The following is a 20,577-nucleotide window of genomic DNA, read 5'->3' on the forward strand; positions in this document are numbered from 1 at the left end:
CGTTATGCTAACTGCTGGTCTCTATTATTAAACTTATTTACCCCAAATGAGAACAAACCATTTTGCTTCACACGCACACATAAAAAGTCTTAAAAAGATTCTTTTCATGAATTGCCAGAAAAGCAAACCCACACCCCCACCCCCAGATCAGTCAGTCCTGTACCTTGGCCAAGTTTACTCATGCCGTCAGGGTGCTGCTTGTGAAAACATTGCCTAACCTGAAGTCCTGTAAGTGATTTTTACAAACGCTTGTGTTATATTTTGTTCTGAGATTTTACACAAAATAGACCTGATCGGGTTTGATCATTGGAGACTGCGTGAGATGCAGAGGCTATCAGCAGCTGCCGCTGTGCACATCCTAAGAATCTGAATGCGCTCCGAGGGAGAACATGCCTGGGATCAGAAAACAAACTGACGAGCAGGTCGTAGTGCTAGCATTGGAGGGAGGGCAGTGAACAGTGAGACCTGGATCAAACCCTGGCGCTGCTGGGGTTTGTGGTTCCTGTTTTTTCTTTTCTTTTCTTTTCTTTTTCTTTTTTTTTTTTTTCTTGTTTACTTTGCAAAAGTTTCTGATGGGCGGAGCATCCAGTAATCCCTTTAACTTCCAAGTGGTGTTCAGCTTCCTTTTGGACTAAGGACATTCCTGCACTAGTCACAGTTTCTAGCAGAGGAGGACTGGACTTCGTGAGCAGTGCCAGCTCCTCAAAGCTTGCCTCGAAGATCCAGAAAAATGAGACTTGCAGTGAAGGTTATTTGGCTTATGCTATGGACTGTTTGTATAGCAGAAGGTAAGACTGAAAGAGGAAGATTTTTTTCCTCCATAGCTATTTGCTAATGATGATTTCACTGTGGTAATAAAAATCTAGTGCAGAAAATGTCCGTAATTATCATAAATACTGTAATTTACTTTTTTTTTTTGGCTGAGACATTTTACTAAAGTGCTTTATGTGAAAGTATTAAGAAATATGTGAATATACTCAGTCAATCAAAGTCTTCACATCATATAATATGATTACATTGATTTTAGATATAATTTAACACTTCCTAAAGAAAAATTCACTTATCATTTACAACATGCCCTTAAAGTTCTTGTACACAAGCATTGCTTGGATCATCGGATGAAACTATTATATAGATTTGAAGTGCTATTGAATATGTAATAATTATAATATCAAGTTCCCCCTTGTGGTATGTAAGATGTATTCTCAAAGAGCAGAATTTTGGCATCATAAATAAGACTACAGGATTTTATTCTACTTTCAGTAAGACAATTTCTAAAGTCCTAGTTTAATTCTTTCAGTGTGTCTTGATAGAGTGGAAAGTTTATTCTTGGAGGAAATTTATTTCCCTAGTTCAAAAATAAGGACCTAGTTATGTGATAGATATTGAATCAACATTTTTAAACCAGATGAGTTACACGTCATTTCTACTTTCCCCAAACGTTTTGCTTAGTCGACCAATTTTGATTACGCACCTGTGTAATTGCTTCTGCAAGTGAAGAATAGTAGCAAATAACAAAAGTTCTGTCCCAGGGAGTTTTCCAGTCTAGGAAATAAAGGCAGATAGGAGTATTTTTATTTTATCTTTTCAGAACTTTGAAACATTTTTGTTAAAATGTGTTTAATACTTTTTAGATAACTAAGTTTCTTTTAAAGTTTTATTTTCTAATGTGTTATTGCTTGACTTTTGGCTTGTAAACTCAATATTCAATCACTTTTAGTACTAGGTAAACAGTCACTTCCTTGCATGTGTAACTATTATAATTAGCACTTAAAAATGAAATATTGAGGTGTTGGAAAAGTCATGATGTATTTTTTTCAGGCAAAATCGCACCATGACTTTTCCCACGACCCAGTATTACTGTATTGGCAAGGAGTTTCCAGAACAATGTTAACATGAGCAAACGTAGCAAATATGTCTTTTGTTTTCTTCTCATAAATGTTTGATCTTTTCTCACTTTACGACAATGTCTTAAAGTTTTGCTGTTTAGATTCTGTTTCTATTCTCTGTTATGTAAGAAAGATTGGTTTAATCTCTAGCTAATTTTTAAAAATTAAGAGTTGATGCCAAATTTAGCTGAAGTGATTATAAAGTTTGAAATATTATTAAGATAGAGTGCTACCAAGTATATGTGATAATAAAATGATAGTGATTTAAACTTGAGTTTACATAGCTCATTCCACCTGACTTATTTCATTTGCATTTTACTTTTCATTAATGTATGTTTAAATGTGATACCAGTTTCTGCTGGTAAATTGATCATTATTTGCACTGTATTGTATTACAGCAAGAATGACTACATCCCTGGCTATTTCCTGATCCATAAAGCACAACTTTAGTATTTAAAGCCATGCTTAGGTCAGCCTCCTAACGTTCATAAAAGCATATATAATGCATAAGCCAGGAGAGAAAAATCTCATGAATTTTCAGTTCATATAGAATTTCCATGTTATTCCTTATTTGCTATATAGTCTCTGAGACTAAATTAATTTCAGATGTCCCTCAAGTCCATTAGTCTGCCATACCTAAATCTTACTCAGCAAAGTAGACTTGATCATTAAAAATATTCGCACACTTCAATATTTGCTTCTGTTTTTATTTCCCACATCAATTGAGAATTGAGAAAAGACTGTTTTGAATGCTATCACAATCTGTTTTACTCAACGAGATGTAAAATTTTAGCATTTTTAAAATCGCTTCTGCCCCGTTCAGAGTGATCATTCCTCAGCAAACACTCTTAGTTACTGTAGAAGAATAACAGACAGCAGGAAGAATTTATAAACCCAGCTTTCCATGTTTCCCCTTGTTAACAAACCGGGGAGAAAGTGGCACCTTTGTAACGTAAAGCTTCCTTGGCATTTGCACTCCTAGTTGTGTAGAAACCATAGTTACTTCCCCATAGAAGGTCTTGGCACAGGGAGTCCTCTCATGATACTGAAAATTGGATCAGACTTATAGGACAAATTTTAGAAAAACATTATCTCAACCTCTCCACAGTTTCATCTTTTTGGAATAATTTATGACTATGCTTTTCAGGTAGATGTTTCAGACTTAGGGTCTAACAATTGTTAGCTTATGAAGTCAGGCCTCACCTGAAAAATTCCAAAATGATGAAAGTGAATAAGTAAAAACTCTTCTGAAACATGTCCAGGTAATATTAGCTATGTTGTTTTGGGAGTTACATGTCTTTTAATCCTGGAGGCTTAGGGGGGCAAAAAAGTTCTTTTGGAGAAAAAAAAGGTTTTATAGATCAAACAGGAAGGAATTCCATTCCAATCAGAGAAGGGACAATTCATTTCTTTATATTTTATATTCTTTCAAGTATGAGATGGTTTCTAATTTGAATGAACCCTAATAGGAAAAAATAAGATGCTATAAATGTTATAGAAATGAATGTGGTTTATAATCTTAAAATCTGTGATTGAATTTCAGTGTGATAAACAGGAGTCCTCCATCAAAATAAAAAAAATTTTAAAAAAGCCCCAAACCAAACACCTCCACATTTTCAGAGACAATGGTATAGAAAAATGTGATTTGGAGTTGCTTCAGTATCATCTTCCATCCTTCTGACTTCACCTGTTTTTACTACCATGAACCCAGCCCATCTGTAATATACCACGAAATGTCAAATACTCTGGCTAAATATTTTAGGACAGTTCTATTTAGTATTATCCATCATCATTTGTTGTGATTTTTAAGTAATCTGGTGACTTCCCATAACACTTTTCGTGAGGGAGAGTAGAAAAGGATGATGGTGAGTTGAAAGTGTAGGAGGACGTGATTGTGGAAGATGAGGGATTTCCACCTAGGAGCATTCTGATTGGCAGTGCTATGACAAGAGAGAAGGTACCCCCAGGAACAGCAGGAGAGTGCACTGTGCCAAGGCAACTCTGGCTTATTTTAAATTTAGGCATATCCTGGGACTGCATATGCTACTCTTGTGCCTGCATATAATATACTTTAAAGCCAAACTGAAATATTTAAGTATTGCAAAACAAAATTATTCTAAGCCAGAGGTAAATTTCCAAATAAAAGTTCAAAAGCAGGTTAGAAAAATATTCTTCACTTTTGGACTGCAGCTGCTAAGGGCTGAGCCAAAGTCTAAGTTGATCCATTTTCATTGGCTTTCGTCCTGATTGTTTTGCAATCTTTGCCACTTTCCTTCTTCCTAGCTGTGCCTCCGCCTCTCTCCCCCACCCGACCGGATCCCACACCTGCCTAGGTCTTTGAGATGCTGCCAACCCTTCTATCTCATGCTCCGTTAATTAATATGTACTTTACCCATTTCTTAACAGCCTTAACAAGTCTTAGAACACAGTGCATGGTGTAATTATAAAGAGATTTTTAATAGTGGCTCAAAGAAGGTAAAGCAACTGAACAGAAAGCAAAAACACCAAATAAATAGAGGAAAAGGAAAAAATAATTTGACAGAACACTTTAGTTTTGGTATTTTACCTTAAAAATAAGTTTCTGACCAATTCTGTTAACTGGATACATAATCGATGAAAAAACGTAATTATAGAATTGTTCATTCAAAGGTTCCTAAAAGTGTTATTCTTTGCCCCAACCTAAAGTGATTCCTGACTTCAAAGACTTTAACATAAATCAAACTTAGAGCACTTAGACCAGATGTCCAACACAGTTTTAGATGTTAGAGTCTCTGGGTTCATGCAACAGAGATTTAAGTGCACTAAACCATGGTCCCCTTGTCTCCTCTTATATTCCACATTGGCTACTGTCCACTAAGTCATTTCGACAGGTTGTCCATAATCTACGGATATGTCGAGAGGCTGGCTGATCATTTCATTTTCATTCATTCATCTGTTCTTCCATGTAATGGTCACTTTTTGAGAGAGAGCTAAGTGCCAGGCACTCTGACAAGGCCTTTCCAAAAGAGGACCACTCAGTGGGGAAGACAAATGAGAAATGAATTTTGTTATGTGAACAAAGTGTATTTTACCATTTAAACTATAAAGACTGAGAGAAACAGAAGATACTACAGGATCACTTTGGTACAGGAAGAATGCCACATTGGGATGGGTGGAGGACGTGGGCTCAGGCTGGGGAGCAGGTTTGTAAGAGGCACAATGAAGAGAGAATGGTCAAGGCTGAGATACCTCTTGGGGAGATTTTGACGGTTGAAAGGAGTCAGTGAGAGGAGGAGGACATTAAGGACCGAGGAAGCATCACGTTTCTAGACAAAGACCTCAGAGCAGTTCTGCTAACTGGAGAACTGACATTGTATTTCTAAATTCTCCATTAATGTAACTTCCACAAGGGCTACTGGTAAAACTTCATACAACGTATGTTGCTCCTCTCAGCTCTTCCCTTAATCCTTATCTCCAAGATACAAGCGATGATTATTCAAATGTCAAATTGTTCCTGCTGCAGAATTTTCAGGTCTTCACGTTGATGTCACCCCGTGGCTAACCTCGTTTTTGTGGCAGCTAGTGAAGCCTAATGAAGACGTATTCCATAACAATAACTTGTTTTAAGTACTGACATCGCCATGGGACAATATTTGGTACTGGGAATTAGCTCGTCCAACACTACACGTTTCAAAAAACTTGTATTCAGTGGAATTTGAGGCTGCGTCCTGAGAATACCTGTTTCAGTGCTAATTACGACACCCTTGTTATTCTGCCCAATTTCATTTTTTTTTTCTTTTTTTTGGAGAGGTTTTTTGTTTGTTTTGTTTTGTTTTTTTTGCTATAGGGCGTGTGTGCTGGCCAGACAGAGAGAGACAGAGAGAAAGAAAACCAGAAATCACCCCCTAGGGGAGATGGTCATGCCGCAATCCCTTCTCCTCCATTCTCCTCTCGGGATCTTGGGCACGCACGCACATGCACCCGGCGTGAGTCTAAGCCATCGAGTCCGAGACTTGAACCGTTATCAACTACATGGGAGTCCAGCGACATAGCCATTATGCTAACTGCTAGTCCCGCCTGCCCAATTACTTATGACTATCGCTTATTCTCCCATTTGTTCTTTGTGATTCGGGAATTATCTTCATCTGCTTTTTCACTATTAAAAGTTCTAAAGAGTGGGCCAACCTGCGTCATGGTGGTTAAAGCGGCTAGATCTCACGCAGCTGACTGTGTGGTTTGAATACCCGACCAGGTGGCTTGAAAAACATGCTTTTGTGTGCATGTGTGCCCAAAATCCTGAGGGGAGAACGAAGGAGAAGGGTTCATGTCATGACCAACCCCCATGGGGCGTTTTCTCACCTTCTCTCTCTGGGAAGCACATATGCTCTCTAACGAGTTAAAAAAAAATAAGAAATTTAAAAAAGAAATCACAATAATTTCTTTAAGTTTTAAAATATAATCTTATTTCTTCAAATACTTATTAAATGCAACATAATCCCTAGTCTGATTTTTCTGAAGTCTATTTTTTAATCGAAAACTTCTAAATTGTCATTGATATTTTCTTCACATATGTATATACATAATCTTTCAAATTACAGTTAATTAGTCTCACATTATTTATAGAATAATATTAATATCTCTTCTCTTGATAAGCTAACCAGATTTATATAAATGCATATATTCATAATATTTATATACATGAATGAGAAGATAGGAAAATTAATTTTATGCAATAATACTGATATTTTTCCTATATGCATTTTATTGATTTGCTTAAGTATTTTCTAAATTAATTTGTAGTTTTGCTTTATATTATATTCTAAAATCTACTAATTTTAAAAGATGTTTTTAAAATAATATCTTCTGGGGTTTTTTTTGGTCAAAACAATAGAGCAGTTGAACAAAAAGACTATTTTTAGTCTGCTGATGAAGTCTGGAAAAATTTGGTTAAAATTTGATTAAAATGTTCCCAGATATATAATTTCACCATGATTTATTTCGTTTGAAGAACATTTAAAAAATAATTTAGAGACATAGTGACATAGAAAGTAAGCGATTAGCTCTGTGTTTGTCAACAATACTCCCTTAAAAATTGGAAGTGGAAAAATTGGGTAAATGATCATTAAAATAGCAAGTACATTTGTTTTTAGGTTTAACTAACATTATATGATTATTTACCTCAAATTAAAGCAAAACTAATCCTGTTCTTGTTCAATAATCAAATCATTCACAGTCCTTATTCTTAAACTAAAAATAATTTTAAGTTGGAAAATAAAGCCTAGTAAAGAAATGTAAGGTTTGCCCAAGTAGCATCTTATAAAGAAAAGTTAACTAAAAATTAAATGATGGTGAATATGAAAGATTAAATACTATATTCATCTTTTAAATCCAAGTAAAATCCTACATATAAGAAAGATTAGAGGACCAGCAGGTGGTGTGGATGTTAAGGCTGTGGACTCCAACATGGCTGACTGTGGTTCGAGTCTTGAACCTGGTGGCTTGCTTTCTTACTTTCTCTCTGTCTCTCTCTCTTTCTCTGATGATCAAAAAACTTGTATTCAGTGGAATTTGAGGCTGCGTCCTGAGAATACCTGTTTCAGTGCTAATTACGACACCCTTGTTATTCTGCCCAATTTCATTTTTTTTTTCTTTTTTTTGGAGAGGTTTTTTGTTTGTTTTGTTTTGTTTTTTTTGCTATAGGGCGTGTGTGCTGGCCAGACAGAGAGAGACAGAGAGAAAGAAAACCAGAAATCACCCCCTAGGGGAGATGGTCATGCCGCAATCCCTTCTCCTCCATTCTCCTCTCGGGATCTTGGGCACGCACGCACATGCACCCGGCGTGAGTCTAAGCCATCGAGTCCGAGACTTGAACCGTTATCAACTACATGGGAGTCCAGCGACATAGCCATTATGCTAACTGCTAGTCCCGCCTGCCCAATTACTTATGACTATCGCTTATTCTCCCATTTGTTCTTTGTGATTCGGGAATTATCTTCATCTGCTTTTTCACTATTAAAAGTTCTAAAGAGTGGGCCAACCTGCGTCATGGTGGTTAAAGCGGCTAGATCTCACGCAGCTGACTGTGTGGTTTGAATACCCGACCAGGTGGCTTGAAAAACATGCTTTTGTGTGCATGTGTGCCCAAAATCCTGAGGGGAGAACGAAGGAGAAGGGTTCATGTCATGACCAACCCCCATGGGGCGTTTTCTCACCTTCTCTCTCTGGGAAGCACATATGCTCTCTAACGAGTTAAAAAAAAATAAGAAATTTAAAAAAGAAATCACAATAATTTCTTTAAGTTTTAAAATATAATCTTATTTCTTCAAATACTTATTAAATGCAACATAATCCCTAGTCTGATTTTTCTGAAGTCTATTTTTTAATCGAAAACTTCTAAATTGTCATTGATATTTTCTTCACATATGTATATACATAATCTTTCAAATTACAGTTAATTAGTCTCACATTATTTATAGAATAATATTAATATCTCTTCTCTTGATAAGCTAACCAGATTTATATAAATGCATATATTCATAATATTTATATACATGAATGAGAAGATAGGAAAATTAATTTTATGCAATAATACTGATATTTTTCCTATATGCATTTTATTGATTTGCTTAAGTATTTTCTAAATTAATTTGTAGTTTTGCTTTATATTATATTCTAAAATCTACTAATTTTAAAAGATGTTTTTAAAATAATATCTTCTGGGGTTTTTTTTGGTCAAAACAATAGAGCAGTTGAACAAAAAGACTATTTTTAGTCTGCTGATGAAGTCTGGAAAAATTTGGTTAAAATTTGATTAAAATTTTCCCAGATATATAATTTGACCATGATTTATTTCGTTTGAAGAACATTTAAAAAATAATTTAGAGACATAGTGACATAGAAAGTAAGCGATTAGCTCTGTGTTTGTCAACAATACTCCCTTAAAAATTGGAAGTGGAAAAATTGGGTAAATGATCATTAAAATAGCAAGTACATTTGTTTTTAGGTTTAACTAACATTATATGATTATTTACCTCAAATTAAAGCAAAACTAATCCTGTTCTTGTTCAATAATCAAATCATTCACAGTCCTTATTCTTAAACTAAAAATAATTTTAAGTTGGAAAATAAAGCCTAGTAAAGAAATGTAAGGTTTGCCCAAGTAGCATCTTATAAAGAAAAGTTAACTAAAAATTAAATGATGGTGAATATGAAAGATTAAATACTATATTCATCTTTTAAATCCAAGTAAAATCCTACATATAAGAAAGATTAGAGGACCAGCAGGTGGTGTGGATGTTAAGGCTGTGGACTCCAACATGGCTGACTGTGGTTCGAGTCTTGAACCTGGTGGCTTGCTTTCTTACTTTCTCTCTGTCTCTCTCTCTTTCTCTGATGAGAGCACATACCCTGTGGCAAATTAAAAAATAATAATGAATAAAATGAACTATTTTTTTTAAAAAGAAGCTTAGTTTACTCATTAACCTAGAACTAGAAAAATAAGATGTCTATTTAAATTTTTTTTTGAGGGACCAGCAGATGGTATAGTGGTTAAAGGCTCTGGGCTCCCACATGACCAACTATAGTTTAAGTCCCGGACCTTGCGGCTTGCTTTGTGCGTGCCACCCCTCCTCCCCCTCCCTCTCTGGTCAAATTTAAATAAATAAATAAATACATAAATACACAAATAAAGTTAAATAGTTCTGTAAAAAATATTTGGAGGGGAGCATATTCTCTCTCTCCATACATAGAACCTCTCTCTCTCTCTCTCTCACTCTCTCTTTCTCTCTCTATATATGTGGATTTTAAAATGAACTGTCTGAAAACTATGTGCGTGTGCATGTGTGTATTTTAAAATCATTAAGATAAGGCGTCCCTATGTCTCAATCTTTCTGGCTAGACCTAGGGACGCCTGGGTGCCACCACCACACTCTGCTCTTCCTTTAGACCGGGTCTCACTGCCCAGACCAGCCCAGAGCTCACCGCCCTCATCCTCAGCCTTCCCAGGTGCTGGACTCACAGACATGCCACCACGTGACCTTCAGGTTGGACTGAGGATCAAAACAGGTTGCCCACACAGCCCCAGCCTGGGTGCGTGCGCCACCTGCCCTGGTCTGACAATATTTCCGCACTGTCTACATCGTAAGCCCCTGCCCCTGCTTTCTTTAAGAACCTCCAACTCAATTCTCCTGGACATGGTACATTCTTGCTAACAGTTTGACTATGTGGGCCAAAATAACTCTTCATCGTCTAATTAGAAATATTTGAGAATGTAGTTTAAACGAACTTGACCGTTCCATTAGTTGATTCAGGCAAATATGCCAGAAGGAAGGTCTCGTTATTGTTATTGCTCGATACAGTGAATCATTGCTTTAACTATTTTTGCTACAACGTGAGCTGATGATTCGCAATGTGTTTGAGATTAGAGCAAAAGTAGATAGAAAAATGTATTTGAACAGAAAGACCTAGGCATTAATAAAAATTCTTCCACCAACTGTGAAAAACAGAGACGGTCTTCATCCTCCGTTAGGATGGAGGAAGGGATGGATGGCATCATCACCGACGGAAAAAGTTATGGACCGTGAGCAGTCTTGTGCAGTCTTGTGAAGAAAGTGACGCAGGGCTGAGGGAAAATAGCAGAGCTGGGGATGGCGGGTGGTGACTGCAGAGGGGCCGACCTTGGGTTCTAAGTGGGTCACATTAGGTAGCAGTTGAGGAGGTAACATTGGAGCAGAAGCTTGAAAGATGAGGCAAAGCCAACTTCCCTTCCTTCCTTCCTTCCTTCCTCCCTCCCTCCCTCCCTCCCTCTCTCTCTCTCTCTCTTTTTCTTTCTTTCTTTCTTTTTCTTTCTTCTTTCTTTTTCTTTCTTCCTTCTCTCTCTCTCTTTCTTTCTTCCTTCTCTCTCTCTCTTTCTTTCTTCCTTCTCTCTCTCTCTCTCTCTCTCTCTCTTTCTTTCTTCCTTCTCTCTCTCTCTTTCTTTCTTTCTCTTTCTTCTTTCTATTTTTGAAGAGGTTTCTGCTATAGAGCACGTGTGCTCGCCTGAAACAGACAGAGAGACAGAAAGTGAGAAATCACCCCCCGGGGGGATGGCCACACCACAATCCCTTCTCCTCCATTTTCCTCTCGGGATCTTGGGCACGCACGCACATGAGCCAGGCGTGAATTTAAGCCACCGGGTCCGGGACCCGAACCGCGGTTGACTACACTATGTGGGAGTCGAGTGACATAGCCATTACGCCAACTGCTGGTCCTGCAAAGCCAACTTTAAAAGTCTGCAGTAAAAATATTTCTGGGGGAGAAATCAATGACTGCAAAAGAACCAAGGAAAAGAAAAAGGTTTAGATGCTCAACAAAATGTAGTCCAATCTGCCAGGATGGCTTAGAACGAGCGAGTCAGTGGGAGACTGGACAAGATGAAATATGGAAGAATGGGAAGAACTAAGCGAGAGTTCCCCAGGCCAAAGAGAGAAGGCAGGAATGTCTTATAAGTCAAAGAAGAAATTATAGAAGAATTTTAATCACAGGATAAAATTTGCAAAATCATGAACAGTTCTGGAGAAAATGGACTGGGAGAATGGTGGAACAGAGGCTGGGAGACGGCTTGACAGGCTGTTAAGTGATCAAGGTGACAGATGATGGCCTCAATTAACATCTATTAATAGGGAAATGGAGTGGGGGTGATAATACCGTTTTCTTACAAGCAGAATCAAAAGGTATTATTTTTTAAAAGCTGCAGAACTTTAAGTGTTATTTGAAGTGAAAAAGGTAATTATGAGAATTCTTTATGCCTAATAAACATGTATAGTCAGAGTAAGAATTGTGAGACTTTGCTGGGAAGACAGGATGGAAAGAATGTTATCTTTTTCTTGTATACATTCTTAAAATAAATGTTTAAAATCAAGAATTGGAGGTATACATGTACAAGGGGCTTTCAGAAAGTTCATGGAGATTGGATTTCCATTCTTTTTTGCCCTAAATAGACTCATACTTTAATTCCATTTTTCCATAAACTTTTTGAAGTCCCTTGAAAGAAAAACATTTGCCTCTGGGAAGCCAGAGGGCTGAGGTTATTTTTGTCAATGGATTATTTTACTCTTGTGGTAGACATTACTTTAATAAAAAATGATTTAAACCAAACAGATTGTTAAGAAAAATTGTACTCTTCTTATATTACATTGGCTTGGTAACAGACAGTACCTAAATTTACCAAAATGTTATTGTGATTGTGGAAGATAATTCTCTGTTCAAATGTTGGCAGCTACATTTGAAATTTAACAAATTTGTTTTTCCAGAAACCTGAGCACTGTGAATTGGATCTGAATTTTGGAAATGAAAAACACATATTAGCCTGTAGTTAAATAGAAAATTTGCATGGAAAAACATGAAGGAAAAATTGAAAAAAGCGAAACAAAAACATGAATGTGGTGAAAGGAGGTTGTGTTGTCTTATAATAGGATGTGATCGCCATCTAGTGGACAAATAATATATTTACTTAAATTATAAACATCATGACTAGAATGTGGAAACACATATTATATTCACTAACACAACTGTGCTAAAATTTTGCAAAATCCTCGACGGTAAATCAGTACATGTGATAGCCCTCACAAGTATGTATATATTTCATAAGGTATAGTTTTATATGAAGCTTCGTTTTAAGAAATGTAAGAATCTTTCACAAAGATATGTTCTGAGATGGGTTTGGCTCCGTTGATTGTTCTCCCTTGCTTTAAAAAGTAATATTCCATAATACGGAACCAGCAGATGGCGTAATGGCTACATCGCTAGGCTTCCGTGAAGTCGACCACTGTTCCATGTAGTCAACGCCAGGCGCCTGTGCGTGCGTTCCCAAGATCCCAAGAGGAAATGGAGGAGAAGGGGTTGCAGCATGGCATCCCCGGGGGGGATTTCTCGCTTTCTGTCTCTTTGTCTCTGTCTTTTTTGGTGGGTGCATGTTCCCTATAACAACAACAACAACAAAACAAAACATAAAACAAAACTCTCCAAAAAAAAAGTAGTATTCCAGAATAGAATGTTAAATGTTATTATAGGGACCAGTAGGTGGGTGTTAAGGCGACTGGATCCCACATGGCTGAGTTATTTAGAAATGTTGCTTAACTTAAACATTTTTAGAATTTTCAGTATTTCGTTTGTTTAGTGGTCAGGGGTGTACTTAGAATCATGTGAATCTTGAAATTTGTAGATTTGCTTTATGGTAGATTTTAGTGAAGATTTTATTTATGTGTGGAATTAATACATGTTTTTCGTTGTTAAAGGCTATGTTCTGTAAACATAAACGAGCTCATTTTGGGGGCTGCCTGGTGTCACAATGGTTAAGGTGGCTGGATCCTGTGTGGCTGACTGCACAGTTAAGAGTTGCTTAGGAAACACCCTGGGCACATGTGTGCACATGCTTAAAATCCCAAAAGGTAAAATGAAGGAGAAGGGATTCCAGCGTGGCCATTCCCTTATGGGGTGCTTTCTCACTTTCCCTCTCTCTTTTCTTCTTTCTCACCTTCCATCTCTCCTTTTCCCTTTCTCTCTTTCTCTCTCTCTCTCTGGTTCTCCCTAGCAAGCACACATGCCTTCTAGCAAAAAAATAATAAAATGAAATAAAACAAAACCCCTTCAGTTTGGTTAATTGTGTGTTCATATCTTCTGCATCTCCCTTTTTCTATATTTCCTTGTCTATCAGATACTGGGAGAGGTGTGCTTATATCTGAACTTGTGATGGTAGATTTGTTTACTTGGCTTCAAGATCTACTGTACTTTGAAGATACACTGATAGTTTTATATACATGGGCAAAGTATAACTACCAATTATTCAAAACTTTTAAAAGAGGGAAGGAGAGGTTGGCAGGTGGCATGGTGGTTAAGGTGCTGGATGCCCACTTAACTGACTGTGGTTTGAGTCCTGGACCTGGAAGCTTTCTCTCTCTCTCTCTTTCTCTCTCGCTCATCTCTTTCTGGTGAGCACACATGCCCTATAGCAAATTAGAATAATAATAACAAATTAAATTAAATAAGTAAATATTTTTTAAAGGAAAGGAAAAACCCTTGATTTGTAGAATTGTTTGATTTCCCTGGTGTAAATCCTCATAATGTGGTCAATTTCAAGTTACCAATGTGATGTCAGTGAACACAAGGTATGTTTGGAAGAAATGTGTATTAAAATTGGCTCCTGTCAGTCAGCCTCAGTTAACACTGTTCCTACACATTTACTTTCAATTTATATGTCCTAATTTATTTGAAGAAATCAGCATATACTCAGGTTTCTTTCTTGTTTTTATCCAAATGGACAATCTTGGTATTTTAAATGAGTATTTTATCCATTTACATTTAAAGTGATGATTCATACAGCTACGTTTAAGATTTATATCTTCCTATTTATTTATTTATTTTTTAGAGAGGTTTTTGCTATAGGGTGCGTGTGCTCACCCAAAAGGCGGAGAGAGACAGAGAGACAGAAAGTGAGGAATCACCCCTCAGGGGGAATGGCCACGCCTCAATCCCTTCTCCTCTTTTCTCCTCTCGGGATCTTGAGTATGCACACACACACGCCTGGCATGAGTTTAAGCCACCCGATCTGGGACTCAAATTGCAGTCGACTGCATGGAAGTCCAGCGACATAGTCATTATGCTAACTGCTGGTCCCCCCTATTTATTTTTTGTTTAATCTCTCTTTTGTTCTGTCAGTCAGTCCTCCTTTCCTGCCTTCTTTTATAGTCATCAAATATTTTTGCTGAGTAAAGTATCTCACTGTATCAGTTCCTTTTTTAAAAATGTTATTTATTATTATTTAATTTGTTGTAGGGTACATGCACTCACCCGAGAAAGATAAAGAGGGGGAAAGTGAGAAAGCAAGCTGCCCATGAGGTCCAGGACCTGAACGTGGTCAGCCATGTGGGAGTCTAGCGCCCCAATAACCACACCACCATGCTGGCCCCATCTCACTATATCAGTTCTAGTGGTTGTTATCTTATTTCTCAATATTATTGCTTTAGTTATTACCTTAGAAATTCCAACGAGCACACTTTAGTTATTAGTCTATGCTGAATTAGTGCTTTCATGACATTCCAAAATATGCAATAACATCATCATAGTTCAATTTTATTTCCCTTTTTCTGATGTTTTTTTAATCATTGTCATATATTTTACTTCTTAATTTTATTATAAAGACTAAAACCATGGTATTTATTGATTAAAAAGATAAATAATCATTTTATTGTTATAAAACATACAGAGCACAATATTTATCATCGGTCAGTAGTCTTTTTATTTACCCATATACCCATATATTTATTTTTTCTGTTCTGTTCATTCTTTCTTGCATTCCTTTGCCTGTATTTTGGATCAGTTTTCTTCTGCTCAGAGAACTCTCTTAAGTATCATACACACACACACACACACACACACACACATATATATATATATATATATATATATAGTAAGTCTATTGTTGAATTCTCTATGTTTTTGTTTATTTGAGAATGTGTTTTTATTCTCTTTCACTTCAATACTATATTTTCACTAGGTTTAGAGTTCTGTGCTACCATTTAATTTTTAACACTTTAGAAATATCAAGATTGTTTTCAGACTTTAGTAGTCATTATACAGACTTAGCACTTAATTTTTATTTTTATTATCCTGAAAGAAATGGTTTTTTATCCTTCATCTATCTTTTTGCTGTAGGGCTTGTGTGCTCACCAGAGAGACAGAGAGACAGAGAAACAGAAAGCAAGAAATCACCATCCAGGAAGGATGGCAATACCACCATCCCTTCTCCTCCATTTTCCTCTTGGGATCTTGGACATGAACGTACATGCGCCTGGCATGAGCTTTAATCCCCCAGGTTGGGGACTTGAACTGCCATTGATTATCTGGAAGTTCAGCTATCTCTTCTCTGTCTGCTTTTAAGACTTTGCCTTTATCTTTGATTTTCATTGGAGCCACAGTATAGGTTTTCTTTCTATTTACTCTTTGGAGGGTTTCTTAAAATGTTGAATCTGTGAGTTGATTTCTTTAATCAATTTTGGAAACTTTTGAGGTATTATTTCTTCAAATTTTGCCTCTGGTCATTCTTTTCCCTACTTTTAAAACTTTATTTAGACAAATATCACTTGCACAAGATATTTCTTATACTTAGTTTTTTTCTTTTATTGCTGTGTTTATTAAGTTTGTATTTTACCCTCCCTATTTCTCTTTTAAAACCACCTGATGAGCAGTTTTAGGGTGAAACACAGTTGTTTTCATAGAGCCAATTTTCCTTCAACTATCTTTATCTTCTCTCTTCTGTCTATATTTTTGATAGGTTTCCCTATACTTAAAATAGCTCTTTTAAAGTCTTTTACTCAATTCTAATATGTAGATCTCACTGTCTGCTTCTACTAGACACTTAGATTTTCTTTGTGCTTGTCACTTTTTTCCTGCTTCTTTGTATGCCTTTGAAGTTTTATCCAAAACCAAATATTTTGTAAGAAAGAAAGGTAATACCTAAAGTTCATGTTATTTCTCCCCACCAAAAGGACTGTTTGCTGTTTCTTGATCAATCAGGAACTTAATTCAGACAGGCCAAGGCTCAGCACTATTGGTTGCAGTCAACCTACTTCTGGTTTTAAAGTCAAAGCAGAGATCTTGTTTCGTTTTGTTTAATCAGGAATCTGATGGATAATGTATGATAAGGATACCTATTGTGTATTTGAAGAAAGCCTCTTTGTCTGTCTTTTCTTTCTTTCTTTCTTTCTCTCTTTCTTTCTTTTTCTTTCTTTCTTTCTTTCTCTCTTTCTTTCTTTTTCTTTCTTTCTTTCTTTCTCTCTTTCTTTCTTTTTCTTTCTTTCTTTCTTTCTCTCTTTCTTTCTTTTTCTTTCTTTCTTTCTTTCTCTCTTTCTTTCTTTTTCTTTCTTTCTTTCTTTCTCTCTTTCTTTCTTTTTCTTTCTTTCTTTCTTTCTCTCTTTCTTTCTTTTTCTTTCTTTCTTTCTTTCTCTCTTTCTTTCTTTTTCTTTCTTTCTTTCTTTCTCTCTTTCTTTCTTTTTCTTTCTTTCTTTCTTTCTCTTCCTTTCCTTTCCTTTCCTTTCTTTCTCTTTCTTTTTAAGAGAGATTTTTGCTATAGGACATGTGTACTTGCTGGAGAGACAGAGTGAGACAGAGACACAAAGAGAGCAATCACCCAGCAGGGGGAATGGCCACATTGCAATATCCCTTCTCCATTTTCCTCTTGGGATTTTGGGCATGCACACACACACACACACACACACACACACACACACCTGGTGTGTTTCAAGCCACTGCCTTGAAACTGAGGAACTTGAACTGAGGTTGACTACATGGGAGTTGAGTGATGTAACCATTAGGCCATCTGCTGGTCCCAAGGTAAGCCTCTTTTCTTAATGGGACATTTTCTGTAATACGGTGGGAAATTTCAGTCTGCCCTTCATAAGCTACTTAGATTTCAGCAAAGCAACCTGATTCCACTGAGTGTTCCTTTAGAACTTTGAATAGTGCCCAATAAATATTTTCTAAATTAATGAAATAATACCAGAATGCAGCATGGCAATAAAGAATAATATGGTAAAGTATATCTATGAATCTCAAAAGTTATTTAGATAATTTTTACATAGTGAACTTTCTTATAAAGTTACATCGATTCAATTTGTGTAAGGTGAAATGCCTATTTTATACATATGCAGGTGTACCTTTGGGTGGACCTGTACATGTTGATGCATTTTTAAAAACAAACAGCTTAAACATGCTGACATTAAATGAGTACTCCAGGGACTTACTTTGCTTTTATTGTTTGTAGATTGTAAAGGACCTCCTCCAAGAAAAGCTACAGAAATTCTGTCTGGCTCCTGGAATGATCAAACATACTCAGCTGGTACTCAGGCTTTCTATAAATGCCGCCCTGGATATCGAACTCTTGGAACCATTGTGATGGAGTGCAGGAAGGGAGAATGGGTGTCCCTTTACCCATCGAGGACATGTCGGAGTAAGTTTCAAAAATCTGTAGAATTTATGAAAACTGTTTCGTTGTGAAAATAATATTTGAAATTGTAACAATATTGGGTGAATGATATCACTATTGTCATCTAATTACAAAATAATACAACAACATGTTAAAAAGAGATTGTAGAGCCAGTCCATGGCATGGTGATTACAGTGACTGGCTCCCACACAGCCAGCTGCACGGTTCAAGTCCCGAACCCAGCAGCTTGAGAAACAATGGACACCTGAGTGTAAGTGCCCAAAATTCAGACAGAAGGGAGAAATGGAGGAGGAGTAATTGTTAGGTGACCTTTCCTCATGGGGATGATTTCTCCTTCTCCCACTCCATCTCTCTCCAGAGAATGCATGTTTTCTCTGGCAAAAGTAAAAATAGAAAAGAGAGAAATTGTGGGACCAGCAGTTAGCATAATGGCTATGTCGCTGGACTCCCACGTAGTCGACTGCGGTTCGAGTCCTGGACCCGGTAGCTTAAACTCATGCCGGGCGCGTGTGCGTGCGTGCCCAGGATCCCAAGAGGAGAATGGAGGAGAAGGGATTGCGGTGTGGCCATCCCCCCCCCCGGGGAGTGATTTCTCGCTTTCTGTCTCTCTGTCTCTCTCTGTCTTGCTGCCGAGCACACACGCCCTATAGCAAAAACCTCTCAAAAAAAAAAAAAAGTATACAGATAAATTCAATTATACAATAAATTTGGCTTTTCAATTGCCCCTATATTCGATGTTATCCTCTAATGTACCATCACATTTCTATGCCCCCCAACTCCTACACAGTGTGGTAAGCGTGTCCCTTGTATTACATACTAATTGTGCATCTTTCTTTTCATTTTAGAAAAGCCCTGTGGACATCCTGGAGATATTGCCTTTGGTTCTTTTCAGCTCACAGTAGGAAACGAGTTTGAATTTGGTGCAAAGGTTGTTTATACATGTAATGAGGGGTACGTAGTTAATATACAAAAAGGTTTAGTAAAAGGAGATGGTAAAGGGGCCATCAAGTGAAATGGTTATTAAGGCACTGGACACTGGACCCCCACAGGGCTCAACCGTGGTTTGAGCCCTGGACCTGGTGGCTTGCTTCCTCTCTTTCCTCTTCTTTCTCTCCCTGATGAGCACACATGCTCTGTAGCAAAATTAAATTATAATAATAAGTAAATTTTTGAAAAGAAAAAAAGATAGTAAATAAGAACTGTACTCATTTATATCTTATAAAATTACATTTCCCTATGAGCATTTTTATAAGTTGCATAGAGGTAACCTGAAGAAATTAAGTTATGATAGAAATAATTCTATTTGGAGACCAGATTAGTTCCTTAACACTGAAAAACTAAAATGAACTATAATTATCCGTGTCTACTGTACTGATAGGGCAGTGGAAGATGGTACACACATAAATACATGTTCATCCCTGCAAGTTTTCTCTATCCTTTACTATGTGCAAAGTATTATGGGAGATTTTTTTAAAGTGCTGGGGACAATGACAATTATAACAAAATTATATGAAAATCATTTTGACAAAACCATATATAATTTAAGGGATGTAAGACATTTATGTGCTTATATGGTTTACTTACAGCTACTATTACTTAAGGCTCCATGGTCTTCAAATTATTCTTATCACATAGATTTAAAATGTTATTCTCTTCAGAACCGTTGACCCTGTGCTTCATTCACTGAATGTTTATGGCTGATGTCAACACTATATATCCACAGTGCTTTTCTTCCCTGTAGTTCCCAGCCAAATCAAAAAATTACTTGGAAGAAACTTTCACCCTTGGGAGAAATAAGATCTCTATCATTTTATATGACACAAATATAAATAGGATCAAAAAATTCCAAGTGGGAACTTATTATGCTTTTCTGATTTATTTCTTGATTTGAGACAATAAAATGAAGTTTAAAACTCAGACCTTTAGGTGTCAGGGTGGTTAAGGTGCTGGATTCCCACATGGCCAACCGTGGGTTTTTTTTTTTTTTTGGAGAGATGTTCGCTATAGGGCGCGTGTGCTCGTCAGACAGACAGAGAGAGACATAGAGACAGAAAGCGAGAAATCACCCCCTAGGGGAGACGGTCACGCTGCAATCCCTTCTCCAGAAAAAAAAAAGTAACAAGTAAAGTGAAATATATAAATAATTCTTAAAAAAAAAAAAAAACAACTTAGTCCTTTGGACTCTCTCCCATGGGACTGTCGAGGGAGGTAACTCCTTTTCCCTCAACAGAGGCCAGAGGCCAAGATCAGCCATTGAGGAGCTGTAAGCTAGACAGCCTGTTTTCCTGCCTCAGATATATATATATATATATATATATATATATATATCCATTGATGAATAGAACTTTTTAACTTTAATGAGGTCAAATTTAGCCATTTTTGTTTGTAGATCTTTATTTTAAAAACGAGAGGAAGGGAATCAAGGGGAATAAGAAAAAAGCAAAACATTTAAGGGACACAAAAGTGAAAATTGTATGTGGATGATAATATGTATATTATCTTTAACTAGACTAATATGCAGTGTATTCATGCTGGGGAAAATAATTTTGCAAGCTGTAATGATATATAGTGATTGAATGTATCAAAAAATATAAAAATAAAATAAAACACTAAGTATGGAAAAAAAAAAAGTTTCCAGTCCTGATGTGGTAGGGCTCTATATTGGAGCCATATGGGAAGGTGCTGAGGTTTTGATCCTGGGTCATCTTGAATACCTATGGCTGGGCCCCA

General features: G+C 36.7%; 1 protein-coding gene and 1 non-coding gene across 2 annotated transcripts in view; both read left to right on the plus strand.

Moving 5' to 3' along the window:
* Positions 1–239: 239 nt before the first annotated feature.
* The window catches only part of LOC102500256 (complement factor H), a 68,205-nt gene continuing 47,867 nt past the window's right edge, over positions 240–20,577 (plus strand). The window contains exons 1-3 of the mRNA XM_014586839.2: positions 240–788; positions 17,665–17,850; positions 18,693–18,798. Of these exons, the coding sequence (XP_014442325.2) occupies positions 731–788; positions 17,665–17,850; positions 18,693–18,798 (350 nt within the window). The 5' untranslated portion in view covers positions 240–730. The remainder of the gene's footprint in view (positions 789–17,664; positions 17,851–18,692; positions 18,799–20,577) is intronic.
* LOC114007381 (small Cajal body-specific RNA 20) lies at positions 20,026–20,147 on the plus strand. Its single transcript, XR_003549020.1, has one exon.

This window comes from Tupaia chinensis, unplaced genomic scaffold (genome assembly GCF_000334495.1).
Source record: "Tupaia chinensis unplaced genomic scaffold, TupChi_1.0 Scaffold000161_4, whole genome shotgun sequence".
Classification (NCBI taxonomy): Eukaryota; Metazoa; Chordata; class Mammalia; order Scandentia; family Tupaiidae; genus Tupaia; species Tupaia belangeri.